The sequence below is a fragment of the Chaetura pelagica genome, unplaced genomic scaffold, assembly GCF_000747805.2.
Source record: "Chaetura pelagica isolate M959 unplaced genomic scaffold, ChaPel_1.0 scaffold147, whole genome shotgun sequence".
Lineage (NCBI taxonomy): Eukaryota > Metazoa > Chordata > Aves > Apodiformes > Apodidae > Chaetura > Chaetura pelagica.
In genome coordinates, this window is record NW_009954194.1 from 5,606,626 (window position 1) to 5,620,112 (window position 13,487).

General features: G+C 39.1%; 1 protein-coding gene across 1 annotated transcript in view; it reads right to left on the minus strand.

Annotated features, from left to right (window-relative positions):
• Positions 1–2,544: 2,544 nt before the first annotated feature.
• Positions 2,545–13,487, minus strand: part of ABLIM2 (actin binding LIM protein family, member 2) — an 86,769-nt gene continuing 75,826 nt past the window's right edge. Inside the window, exon 19 of the mRNA XM_010003121.1 lies at positions 2,545–2,658. Coding sequence (XP_010001423.1) covers positions 2,545–2,658 — 114 coding nt within the window. The remainder of the gene's footprint in view (positions 2,659–13,487) is intronic.

The following is a 13,487-nucleotide window of genomic DNA, read 5'->3' on the forward strand; positions in this document are numbered from 1 at the left end:
AATGAACACAAATAATTCCTGTGCTGAGGCATTTTGTGAGCTCTGTGGAACTCAAAGTACCATCCTAATGGCTTGAAAGTGATTCAGTAACGTGGTCTAGGACCTGCCATGGGTATATGTAAAACAAGAATTGTTCAGCTAGGACAAGGATCTTCAGCAGATACTCTTAAGGCTGTTGATGTTATAACAAACTAACTGGCACCAAAGAGCATAAATGGTTCAAGCAGAGCTCTCATGCTCTCACCTGTCATCCACAATACTTCTGCACAACAGCAGCATGAAGCTGTTGATCACAAGTTACTTAGTAATGAATATTTTCCTTGTAGCATAGGTTGAATCCTACACCCATACAATAGCTGTCGTGGTTAAGAAATTTTCAAATTATTTATGAAGATCCATACTCAACCTGATCTGCACCAGTATATTTGCTCTTCTCTTCACCAATGTCAAAATTACTTGTCATAATTCTCCAACTAATTGTTCTCCTGGATTTAGATGTTCATAGTACTAATGGACCTTACTGATCATGTTTTAAATTGGCCCCTTAGAGTACACTGCCAGTTTTCACAAGTAAGCAAAATATAACAAACTATTTTGAGATTGAAGAGCATTATGGATGCAGTTTACAGGTGATCAGGAGCTCTCAATTAATGCTGGGTAATGGTTCTGTTCACTGAACATCACCAGTGAAGCACCTTTTGCTTGATAAGATGTGCCACTTGCTAGATGGATTTTTAAAATCATAACCAACTGTACAGTAACCTGACATTCAGAGGTACCCCTCATGCTCTCCTCACTGAGCAAAAACAAGGCAAATCACATATTATTTACAATAATACCATGGGAAGACCCTACCCAGAGCAGCAGTGCAATCTAAAAGTTATACACACATTAACAAAGCCATTTAGTTATGTGTTTGTTTTAATGAATTTTTTAAACATTTGTATAATCAGACAAAACATTTAGGTCATGAGAAAATATTTATTTCCAACAGCATGGATTTCGAAAGTTAGTTGGAAGAAGGCATGTTCAATGCTAAGGTTTTTCCAATACTGGATCAGTTGAAACAGTGTGTTTTAGTGCATATATTAACCAGTTACTCTAAGGAAATGCAAAAAGACATAGTGAAGTAGGAAGTGAGTTACAAACATTCAAGGCAGTAAAAATGCAGAATACTGACACATGGCTGAAAAATGTACTTGTTGTAATGCTCTTTTAGTATCACACAAAACTAGCAACTCACTTTAAAACATTCTTTGTCAGCAACCATTCTTCTGACCATATGAAATTATTAAATTTAATACAGTCTGTCAGCTGGAAGAGATATTAAGGTCTAACGCTCATATCAAACAGATTTTGTTAGCTTTGCTTCTTATTTAAGATAGATTCAAGGTACTGCACCAGTATCACATAGGTTGTTTTTTAAAATTTTATTTGTATAGAAACATGCAAATATTAATGCATGAGGGCTTTATGTATTTGATTATAATTGGATGTATTATTGATAGAGCACACCAAGCTTTTTTTGTTACATTTCATGCTGAACTGTTCCTTTTCCACACCTACCAGTTGCCATCACCGTTCTCATGGCTACGGTGTAAAGCCAAAAAGTGGAGGAAGAATGTGTTTACTTAGAACATATACTCATGAAAATGATTACTTTATAGATAGATATATCTATCTACACATAATTAAGATTACATGGTGCATTTTTATCAGCATGAAATGTAAAAAAAATAAGTTCTCCAAACACCCCAAACCAGTAGGAAAACACAGTTAACTGGCACAAACACTCTTAAACCAGTTTTCTATAAGGCTTCAGTTTTCCTGATGAATGGGACTACAATTTTAAGTAGGTCTGTAGGCATTTTCATCATTATAACTGCTTTATGTCACAATATATTCTTAATAAAATAAAAACTCTACTCTTGTAATTAAAGATAGCTAATTATCTTCTAGACAAATAGGATCTTTTAGAGAGTAGACTGTGTCTTAAGTATAAGAAGTAGAATTAAGGTGCTTCCATTTATTTATTTATTTATTTTGCTTTAATTCTTAAAAAGTACCACACATAAACAACTGCAATAACTGCTTGTGGACATGCTTTTCTTTGGTTTTTACCATATTTTTAATAGCATGTGATCCTCCACTGGAGAGTTCTATATTCATTATTGACTTAATTTAGTAAAAATTGTGTTGTCAAACTTAATGGAAGAAAATGTTGGATGCATTTCCTTTGTCACAGCTACACTTTTTCTCTTCCTTCCATTCGCATCAAGCAGTAACTGCAAGCAACAATACATTTAAAGCTAGATTTTTTGCATGTTGTAAACTGGTTAGGACCAGGAGTTACTGACAAAACCATCTGGTCAGGCAAGATTAGCAAATTCTCTGTATACCAACACGTTGCCATCTAATCTGCCCTGTTTCCCGCAACACATACTAACACAATGAAGCTGGACAATGGTTCAACAGCAAGTGCATGTGATAGTTCTGGCGAGACTATTTTTGTTTTGATTAAGCACATATTTTATCTGGGAGGGGCTAGAAAAGCAGGGCCTTTTTCTTCAGGTCATTCCGCTTCCAAAGTGCCAGACGATCAAATTCCTCAATGCTCATTTTGAAGACTTCCTGGAACTCTTCAGGGGACAAGTGCCTCTTGAAAATGAAAATACAAAAGGTATCATTAAGCTCTTCTGTGCACACAAACATTTCTGCCCTTCCTAACCTTTAAAACACGGCACAAAATAATGTATTAGAATTTGCATTTAAATTAGTTCTGGAAAAGACTGCATCAAAACCAAATCAGCTCAGAGTAGCTGAGAAATGAAATGATTGATGGCAGTAGTGACTTTTGAAAAAAAAATAATAAAATCTTTTCAACACAGTTCCAGCTGAGCAGAAGCTGTGGTCTTCCGGAAGAAGATATGTTTATACATGGTGCTTGATGATAGAGCGTGGCAAGACAAATTTAAGCTATTCCAGGACTTTAAAAGGATTGATAACAATGTAATTTCAGAGTTGAATTTGCTTTGCCTTGTTCTTTAATGAGAGTGGTGGACACCACACTGGTCCACTAATAGCAGCCTTGTAACAAAGGAGAGAACACACTGCTACATTTTTAAACCCCAACTGTGTTTATCCATGAGGATAGACTCATATCAGAAGTCCAAGTTGGATAAAGGTTTTTTTTAAATGCCAAGACCTACACTTCTATTTGATGTTTTCATTATTTAATATTAAGAAAAAGAGAGAGGAAAATGGAGCTGTCCCCGCAATCTAGCCCTCTCCTCCCCAACCAACATTTTGACTTTAAGTTCCCAAGGCACAGCTCTCCTTCCAGGCACACCCCAGCAGCTCCATCCTGAGCCCCTCACTACCTGCTTAAGCACCATTTTCCACCAGAAATGAGGTTCCCCAAAGCTGCTAACCAGAGGAAACATTTGGACATGACTCACGCAGCAGAATCAAGCTCATCATACATTAGACAACTGTGTTATTTCACAGGAAAGACATTGGCCTTCTACTTTCATCTTACTGCCTCCTGGTTGCAGGACTTCCCAGGAGGTGAGAAGCCTGAGTTCAGTGTCCTGATCACTTGGAGAAGGCTCAAAAATGCTATTTATTCCACATCACTCACTCTTGAGTTCCATGCCCCACTGGCATATCTTAAACGCTACTTTTTGGACAAATTTTAAAGCAAAATTTTACTTTCTATTTATTAATAATGCATTTATCTTTGTGGTGTAAGTTACTCAAGGAAAATTAATGAAATGGTTTCTAAGAAATTACTACATTTAATTACCTTAAATGGTCATCATGGGCCCTTGTGGTTTCTTAAAAAAGGACAGTCTCGGTTTTCCTCCCTTGAGATTCCACATATTCAGAACAACAGTGACTAAGAGTTTCAAACTGAGCCTTCATTTTTCATTTGACCAATGACAGCAACCCACCATAAGCACTATGCATAGCACGGAACAAACACGCCATGCATACTTGGCAAAGGAGATCCTGTTTCACATGGAAATGAGCAACATCTGACAATGTATTTTAGAAACAATCTCACTGACAGAATTTAATTCTGCTGGCTTTGGAAAGAAAAAGTAACTTGTCCTTGCATTGCTGTTTTTTTTCTCCTTATTTTCCTGGTAATCCTGTGGACAAATGTGATCAAGCTTAGCTTCAGCAAATTCTCACACCAAGGAACATGTCTATAAATTCTGGGATTGAAAAAGAAGTCTGGATAAGCAAAGTGTGTTATATTTTGCTTGATTTTGCTTTCTAGATTGTGAATAAAATTTGAGATGTCCCCTTAGTCTGGAGAGAGCAGTGACAAACTGCGGTTCATTCTCAAAGAGAAAATAAGAATCTTACACCCTGCAGGAAACCCCCTCCCTTGCCAACCACCCAAAACTATAGGAAATGTAAAAATTTTAAAGCAAGGTTTTCATAGGTGTTTTTTTCTTTAAGGTAAATTATAACACTTCTTCCCAGAAATTGCTGTGGTCTCATCAGATCTGTTTCAATACTGAAGGTCAATGGAGGGAGAATCAGCCTCCCTACATCAGGCCTCAGGCCTTTTCTGCAAGGGTGTCAAAGCACTCATTACGCTTAACCTCCGGACAAAGCCTGCCACCTATGTCAGTTCAAGCTCTGAAATTCCCTCTTTCCTCTCCAAGGCTGTACTTTACCATTTATCATTTTGCTTTGCCCTCAGGCTTAGTGAGCTCTCAGTCTGCATCCATCCATCCAAGGCAGCGGGACTTAGATGTTTGCTCTGCTCCTCTAATACTATCCAGATGACATCATCTTCATTCCTCACATGCACTCATTTTCTAATTATACTGAAGTTTTATTTTACACCAGCACTGTTTTTTTTTTTCCCTCACAGCAGTTCTCAGTTGGTGCTTCCTGGTTCAAAAGCAGTTGAGAGTTTCCAGTCCAGACATGCAGTAGCAGAGACTGAGATGGGAAAACACAAGCTCACTTATTTCCACCTCCCTTTCCACTAGAGAGTTTCTTTGCTCTAATTTTTCCTCCACATACTGCCCTTCATCTCAAAGACTAACAACCAGACTGCAGTATTAGCTAAGTTTCTTACTCCATCAATGCATCACATGCAAAATTAATTCTAGTAGAAGAGAACACATCCCCTTTGATCTGAACCCTCCCTGAGGACACCAGTATGTGCCCAATGCAGCATAATTCCCACTGTTTTTCAAGCATCTCAGAAATTCTTACCATCACTTCTTAGACATCATGAACTCTAGCTTTGGGACTGACCCTAGAAGCAGCAATGATTACAGTTCTGTCTGCAAATTTTGGAGGAGACCTTGATCCCAGAAAGATGTCATCACACTGGCAAAACTTCAGATAAAAGTAACAAAAGTAATAATGGGTTGCACAGTGTGATTTATGAGGAAAGATTAAAAGGCCTAAGTATGTATAAACTTAGCCAAATGATGACTAAGGGAAAAGATGGTAAACGTCTACAAATATTTGAAGGGTCTAAACACCATGGGAATAGTGTGGGAAATTTATGTTCATCCTTTTTCCTTGTATGTGTGATATTAAATTTTGTCTGCTCTATTGTTGGGACTTTCATAAACCTTATAGCTTTAAGACTTAGAGCTCTTCCCAAAGGCAGAGAAAATGCACTACTAAGAAATCTTTGATTGATTTATCTTTCTTCTCAGCTATTAGAATGTTAATTTGTCTTAATTGCAGTGTTACCTTGTCTCATTAATCAAACAAAAGAAAGGTAATTGAAAACTATGCACAAGGGACAGGGAGGATATTCACTTTGAGGTATGAGAGAAGATGTGTGTGTAAAGCTATGCTTTGCAAGGCCAAGAATATTATTTCATTATTTCCCTCATTTCTTTAGGATTGGATCAGCTTAAAATATCTAGCTATGTTAACAGTGCATCATTGGGCCATTAAATGAATGTCCCAATTTATTAGTAAAAGTAACAGTCACTGCTGTATTTTACTAGTGTTGGCCTTGTTTACAGAGGAAGTCTGGGTGTTTTACAGCGTGCTAGTAACCGATGCCTAACTCCCTTTGTGACAATTTGGCCATATTCAGGCAGCTTAACTCAATCTGCTTCTCCGCTCTGCACCAACAGCAAAGCGGGGCACACTGCAGACACTGAGGAGAGCACAGAGGACCAGATTAAGGTCCCCTTCTGCCCACACTCTGAACTGACTGCAATTCAGTGAGCTCACTTTGGAAGCTGCATGCTGATGTTAAGATGGGGCTGCGTGAAAGCCCTGCCAAAAGATAAGGTAAATATGTTAAAGATGATTCTTCACTAAAAAGACTGCTCTACTGGAGCTTGCAGCATCAGAACATCAGCATTTTAGGATATATTTAGGAAATCATCACACTAGAAAGGACAACCACATCATCTTGATAAAACTGTATTAATCTGAGGTTTGTAGAGTCAACAGAGCTCAGCCTTTTGTTCTGGACAGCATTTCATGTCAGTTTGCATGAGAATGGAGTGCTGGAATTCCTCACCTGGATGTTACCTATATGACACAGAGCTGTGTAAGAAGGGTCACCACACCTTGCTGTAATTATGCACCTATTGCCCCAAAAACATACACATGCACAACATAAGAATTAAAATGCAAATGTTTCTTTTTAAGATGTATAGAACTAAGCAAAGGCCAAGCTAAACCTCCCTACTGCAATGCAATCACTTTAATGGAAAATTCTCATGCTCTACAGAACACAATCATTAAAATGAGTAGTGCAGATATGTGCTCATTTTTGAGTCTCTCAGAACAAAAGTAATTAATTGCAGGATCAAACACTTGCTCCACAGTGTTATCTCAGAAAGAAGTGATGCTTTTAGCTGTAAATTAATGAGGCTTCTCTCTATTTTTCTGTGGCCTGCTAAAAGGCCACTAATCATTCTAAATAGAGTTATAATGTTTATTTAATTCAATAAGATTTCTTTTCCTCAAGAATAATTGTATTTCTAATGAAATTTGGAGATCTTCAAAACTAATACTTAGGAACATGACATTAGTGTGAATAAGTCACAGGAAGGGAAAATTGCAATTAACCTAGATCCATACTGGAGGAAGCTGTGAACAGGTCATGCTGCATATGTGTATTTATCCTGTGTCAGTAATTGGATGGGAGTCCTCAAGTGAAAACCTGCTGATGTTGGAAATTCAGAAGATATCAAACTTCTCATGAGTCAATACTGAACCAATAAACCAAAACAGTGGATGGCAAGAGGTGGTGAGTTGAAGACAGGAAAAATCAAAGTCCTAATTCCTAGAGGTCAGTTAAAACCTCGGGTTTGTTTCTCTTTTGCTTTCTTTCTCTTATGCTATAGGAAATGACAGCTGAGCATTACATTGCCCCTGCTTGAATCAACAGACAATCTTTCAGCTAGTCTCTCTAAATATGCACTCTGTGCACTCTTTTTTTATAGAGTGTAATTTTAAGTAGTTGTCTACTTCAATTAATTTTGTTCAGAGTCCTTGTAACACTTCCAACCTCTGATCCACAAAATTCAGAAGTAAAAACTACAGTATCATATTCCAGAGTCTTCAAAATGCAAAGCAGTTAAAGTAAACTGGGATTTACTGGGGAATATTTATCCACAGGCAAGACAAAATTCATCTATAACTTGACCTTAGCTTTGTGGGGTAGTTAGTGGAGAGGATTTTCCTAGTGGGATGTAGTCTTTCCTTGTATTGATGAGAATGTTAAAAGTATCTCAACTGAATACATTTGGACCAAAAATAGTCTCCTCCCTTCTCCAGTTTTTCTCCACTACCCCCTTCCCTTCTCCTGTGCCTCTCAATGTTATCCCAAATGTTACTTTTGGATGCCTAATTATAATTTTCAGGAAAATTTTCTCTCTAATCTACTGAATTTTGAATCATCATTTTGCTTTTGCACAGTTTGCCCTCTTCACCCTTCTCTCTATTGCACTGCTGGGGCTCAGCAGGCTTTTCAAAGGTTTCTTCTAATACTATTGCATGGCTAATTACAGCTTTGCAATTAGCCATGTGCCACACTTCCAAGGGAGTATTGAATTTTATGCTCATCTATGGAGTAATTACGCTTCATGCTCAATAAATATTTCAAATCATTAAGTAATTACTTGATAGGGGAGGGAACGTTAAACAGTGGCATGAGTTGCCAGGTAATGAACTTCAAAAGGTATAAAAAGATAACTAGAGCAACTCCATTGATCAGCGGATGAGGCAATAGGCACTACAGTTGTGGTTAGGTAAGATTAGAGCACTTAGTCACAACACTGAACAGCTGGAGCATTTGTGCAACCCAGCCCATGGCAGGAGGTGTGTTGCACCCACCTCTCTATGCTTCCACATAGCAATGTGGGTCCCCAAAAAGGCTCCCAGGATAAGCAGTGCAACGGAAGCAGTGAAGAAGGGAGTCTAAAACTCTCTCCCCTGCTGATGCAAACTCATGCATCCATACAAGGCTCCTGGACCTGTGGATATCTCTCGTTTAGTATCTCAGGGTATCATGAAGCTTCAGAGAAGCTGCATTCCACTCAGCACTACTACTGTGGGGTACTTACAATATAACCTCTTATGAAATATCATAAATACTCTGAAATGTATGAAAATACTCTGTAGTAGCACTGTGCATCCAATAGTTTCCCTAGCTAAGTAATTATTCAAGGAGCTGAAAAGATAAGAGTATTTCACTCAGGGATATCAAAATACTACCTACAGAAAAGTACACACAAGAAGATCTCTGGGAATAACCTGTGCCATTGTTCTGTCATTCAATCAAATGAGCCTTTTCATACTGAGAGTTACATAAGTAATTGCCTTCAACAGACTGCTGGTTAAAATGTTATATAAGTAAGAAAATAAATCATAATTAAAACAAAATGTATGAACCCATAATGAAATATTAAAATATAGAGAATCTTGAGTTTCAAAAATGTAAGGCATGCAAGTGCAGTTTTACCTTAAGAGGCAGATTACTATTACATTGTAGTTATTTATTTATTTATTATTTATGAAGTTATTTATTGTGTGTCCGTGGAGGTGAGCACTAGCACTTGTTTGGATACTTCTCCCAGACTCACAGCTGGGGCTCAGAGTTCTGTTTTCAGGTGGCATGTCTATGGTCTTTGGGCCTGATCCAAAAAAATACGCTGGAGTCAACACAATTTTTTTTTTTTACTAATTTGCTTTAGGTACAAAATACCTTAAAGCAAATTTTCCTTAGTTTCCACTTCAGTGCATCCATAATATGAATGCTCCACATCTAATCCCTGTTCACTCCCACAGTGCTTCCACTCTGACAGGAGTTAGCCTTTGTAGGTACCATTTTCATTTTACAGTGACTCTTTTTGTAAGGGATTTGAAAACTGACATAGACATCCAGCAGTGATCACAACACAAGCATGTGCCTAGAACAAGAAACACCACACAAGTGTTGTGCAAATTAAACAGCACAAAGTTCCCCTGAAGTCAGTGACCCGAGCTTTTTTATTTCAGGTTATAATCTTCATCAAGAAGTGAGCCCATAGCCTCAAATTCAGCCCCAAACTACAAACCGCACTTCTCTATGTTAAAACACACAGAATTCCAGTTTTGCTCTGATTTTCTCCATCTGAGTTCCCAAGGAGGTGGGACACACAATATTCTTTGTATGAATGGCATCTAGGAGCTGAGGCTGTTATAAATTCAGGCTCAGTTACTGAAAACCGGTCCTAAAATGGTTGCAGCCCAAATGGCTAGAACCCAGGGTGACTGTTGAATAAAAACTAGTGGAAAAAATGTAATCCTTAAAACAAATCCAGACAAGCAATTTGAGGAGGAAAAGCATGTTTGAATTAATGTGAGTGCTCTGTTCAAACAAGGCTGCACCCAGGTTTAAATCTCTCATTTCTGTTTACAAGAGAACAAGGTGGCAGATGAAGGTTTGCTACTTGACATACCAGAGTTTTTTTTCTTAGCAATTGTTTCAGTGTGTCCTTGTTAAACAAATAATGAACAGGCTCAAACAAAAGTGGAACAATATACTTTCTACTGTATTCGTTAGGCATGAATGAATAATGCTTTTAACTCCCTGGTATTCAAAAGAAAAGGCTAAAGACACTAAGATACATTAAGATAAGAAAATCAAATGAAAACATGGTTTCCAAATGAAAGACTCTGTGTTGGCTTTCAGAACCCTCTGACCACAAAAGAAATCTTATCCTCTGTGATAGAAGCAAGTTCAGGAGGAAAAAAACCCCAAAAATCTTTGCAGCTGCGCATGAACCATCAATTTGGATTTGCAAGTACTGAATCACGTTGCTGTGACTGAACAACAGGGAAACAATATCTAATCTAAGAAAAAAGTATCAAGTGCATGCTTTCAGGAGCTCAAGACCTAATCATAAAAGGTATTCAAGTACCTAAAAGAAGTATCAAGATTTTCAAAAGTGTTCATAAGCCCAACTTTCTTTGGAAAAAAAAAAAACAACACAGAACTTGTGGAACACCATTGGGAAACCAGTGGTTAAGGAATGTGCTAATGCGTACCATCCAAAGGCCTTAGGCCCTGAAAACTCTGTACTTAAGTTGTCCAACAGAGGGAAGTTTGCTCCAGGACACTTACATTTAAGCCCCTGCATAATCACAGAATCACAGAATATTAGGGGTTGGAAGGGACCTCCGAAGATCATTGAGTCCAACCGCCCTGCCAGAGCAGGACCAAAAAAAACCCACTAGGGTAGATCTCTCAGAGGGGCATCCAGACAGGTCTTGAAAGCCACCAGAGAAGGAGACTCCACAACCTCTCTGGGGAGCCTGTTCCAGTGCTCTGTAACCCTCACAGTTAAGAAGTTTGTCCTCACGTTGAGGTTGAACTTCCTGTGCTCAAGTTTGAATCCCCATTGCCCCTTGTCCTATCAGAGGGCACAAGTGAAAAGAGGTTGTCAATGATAAAATGATCCTTTTGATAAAATGTTGCAAGATAGACCAAAAAATATGTTGTATTTTTTCAAATGCTATTGCAACAAAAGCACCAAATAATCCTATTTTGTAATTATGCTATGTTAAGGCTTTGTCTTCACAGAATATATCAACATAAGCAAAGCAGGAACTTGTGGAGGCCTTCCATGTGGGTCCATCTTTCAAATTAGACCACATTTCTCAAGGCTTTATCCAGCTGAGCTTTGCAGGCCTCCAGGGATGGACACTCCACAGCCTCTTGGACAACCTGCTCCAGTGCACTACTTTCTCAGCGAGGAATTTTTCCCTTACATCTAAATGTGATTTTCCCCTCCTGCAACTTGTGACCATTGCCTCTTGGCCCTCTAGTGCCTACTTCTGAGAAGGGTGTGTTTTCCTCTATAACCCCATTACTGCAAAAGTGAGCTGCTGCCTCATGTTCAGCTTGTTCTCCATGAGGACCATCAGGTACTTTTCTGCAGAGCTGTTCCTCCGCTCTTGTGCTGATGAATGGTGCTGTTCTGTCACAAGTGCAGGAATCTGGATCTACCTGTGTTGAACATTAAGTCCCTGTCGATCCATTCCTTTAGCCTGGCCACGTCCCTCTGAAGAGAGACTTTGCTCAGCAGAGCACCAACTACTGTCCTCCCCAGTCTGTGTCACCTGCAGATGTGGAGAGGATGCAGTTCCTCTTCATCACCCAGAATGTACAATCCACTTCTGTCCTACTGCTTTGTAATTACCTGAGTTAACTTGCTCTTCACCATTTCCCATTAGAATAGCTCACAAACTGCTGCTTTGTTCATTTACTGCTAAAACAAGCCTCACTGTGTTAGAGAAACTTCTAAAAACAATATGCCTGGGACACATCCTTATCTAGTGTAAATTCCTTGCATTTTTAATGTTTATACTAAACAAAGTTCCAGGGTATTCATTCAAAAGTCAGAGTGCCAATAACATATTTTACAATCAGCAGGTCATTTGTTCCAACCACTTCTCAATGTTGCATGTATTAATTCACTGTTGGCATAAACATCTCCTGGAGGAGCACAAGGAAGTGGCTTCACTTCTGCCTCACTGCTGGGTTAGAACACACAAACAAAAACATGCTCAATGTTTCTACACTTAGATAAATGTGCTTTTGAAGAAGGAATTCCTGTTATTTGAATGCATTTATTACCAGTTGAGCCTTCCTAATCTTTAGATATCTCTGGGGCTTAGGAAAATATGCATTTTTACTAGAAAATATTTTGTATAATGCTTAAAATATATTTCTTACACAACAGTGTAATCTAAAAAATACTCACAATGGGAGCAGTTAGGAAAACACTTCCACCCATTAAAACCCCACCCTCCTGTGGCCCTTGATCATTAGCTGAGGCATTCATTACAGTCTCCCTTCATTTGACCCAAGGAGCTAATACCATTCACTTGAGTTCACTTTTCAATACAGGAACAGTCAATGTAGGAGACTTCCCTTGGAAGAGAGAATCCAAGACAAACAACAGCACATTTTCCATGACATCTTTGCCGACTCATTCCAAGTTCACTACAAACTCAGGAGCCTGCTTCAAACCAACTTGCAAGAGAGCTGTTAATTCTAGCTCATGTGGATTTAGTCACCCTATTGCTCCTACGTAGACCAGGAAATCAGAACCATCACATGTGATATAATCTAACGATACAGGACACAGTTAGACTGCTTTCAGGTTTGATAGTTGATATAGACCACAAGGATTCTAGGTACCCTTTCACTGGCACCACCAGTTGGCTGTCAACAGCCAGAAGCTTGCTCTGATTTGCAGCAAGAGCAAAGTGAGTTTCCAGCCCACAGAACTGACATAAGCCCTATGAGGAGTGGCTGAGGGAGCTGGGGTTGTTTAGTCTGGAGAAGATGAGGCTGAGGGGAGACCTCATTGCTCTTTACAACTACCTGAAAAGAGGTTGGAGTGATGAGGAGGACAGCCTCTTCTCCCTGGTGATGTGTGATAGGACCAGAGGGAATGTATGCAAGCTGTGCCAGGGGAGGTTTAGGTGAGACATTAGGAAGCATTTTTCACCAAAAGGGTTGTCAGGCATTGGAATAGATTGCCCAGGGAAGCGGTGCAGTCACCATCTCTGGATGCATTTAAACAGCATGTGGACCTGGTGCTTAGGGACATGGTCTAGTGGTGAGCTTGTGCTGTTAGGTCTAGGGCTGGACTGGATGATCTTGGAGGGCTCTTCCAGCCAAGGACATTCTGTAATTCTGTGACTGTAACAAAACTGGAATGTTAGAACATGGATGTTTTCTTGGCAGATTTTCCAAGAGAATCACTTTACAGTTTGGATAATACATGACTGCTACCACCTTTCCCATTTCTGTAGGCACAATCCAGCCCTTTCAGGAGTGACACGGGCTGTGCAGGATGAAAACAGAAAATCAACCAGAAATCCATTCTGGTTGGAGAGAGCCCATGCTTCCTAGAGATCTGTGAGCACTGAATCATATCCTCCAGTGAATGTGAAATGGCACTCAAGAAAAGGTGAATTCT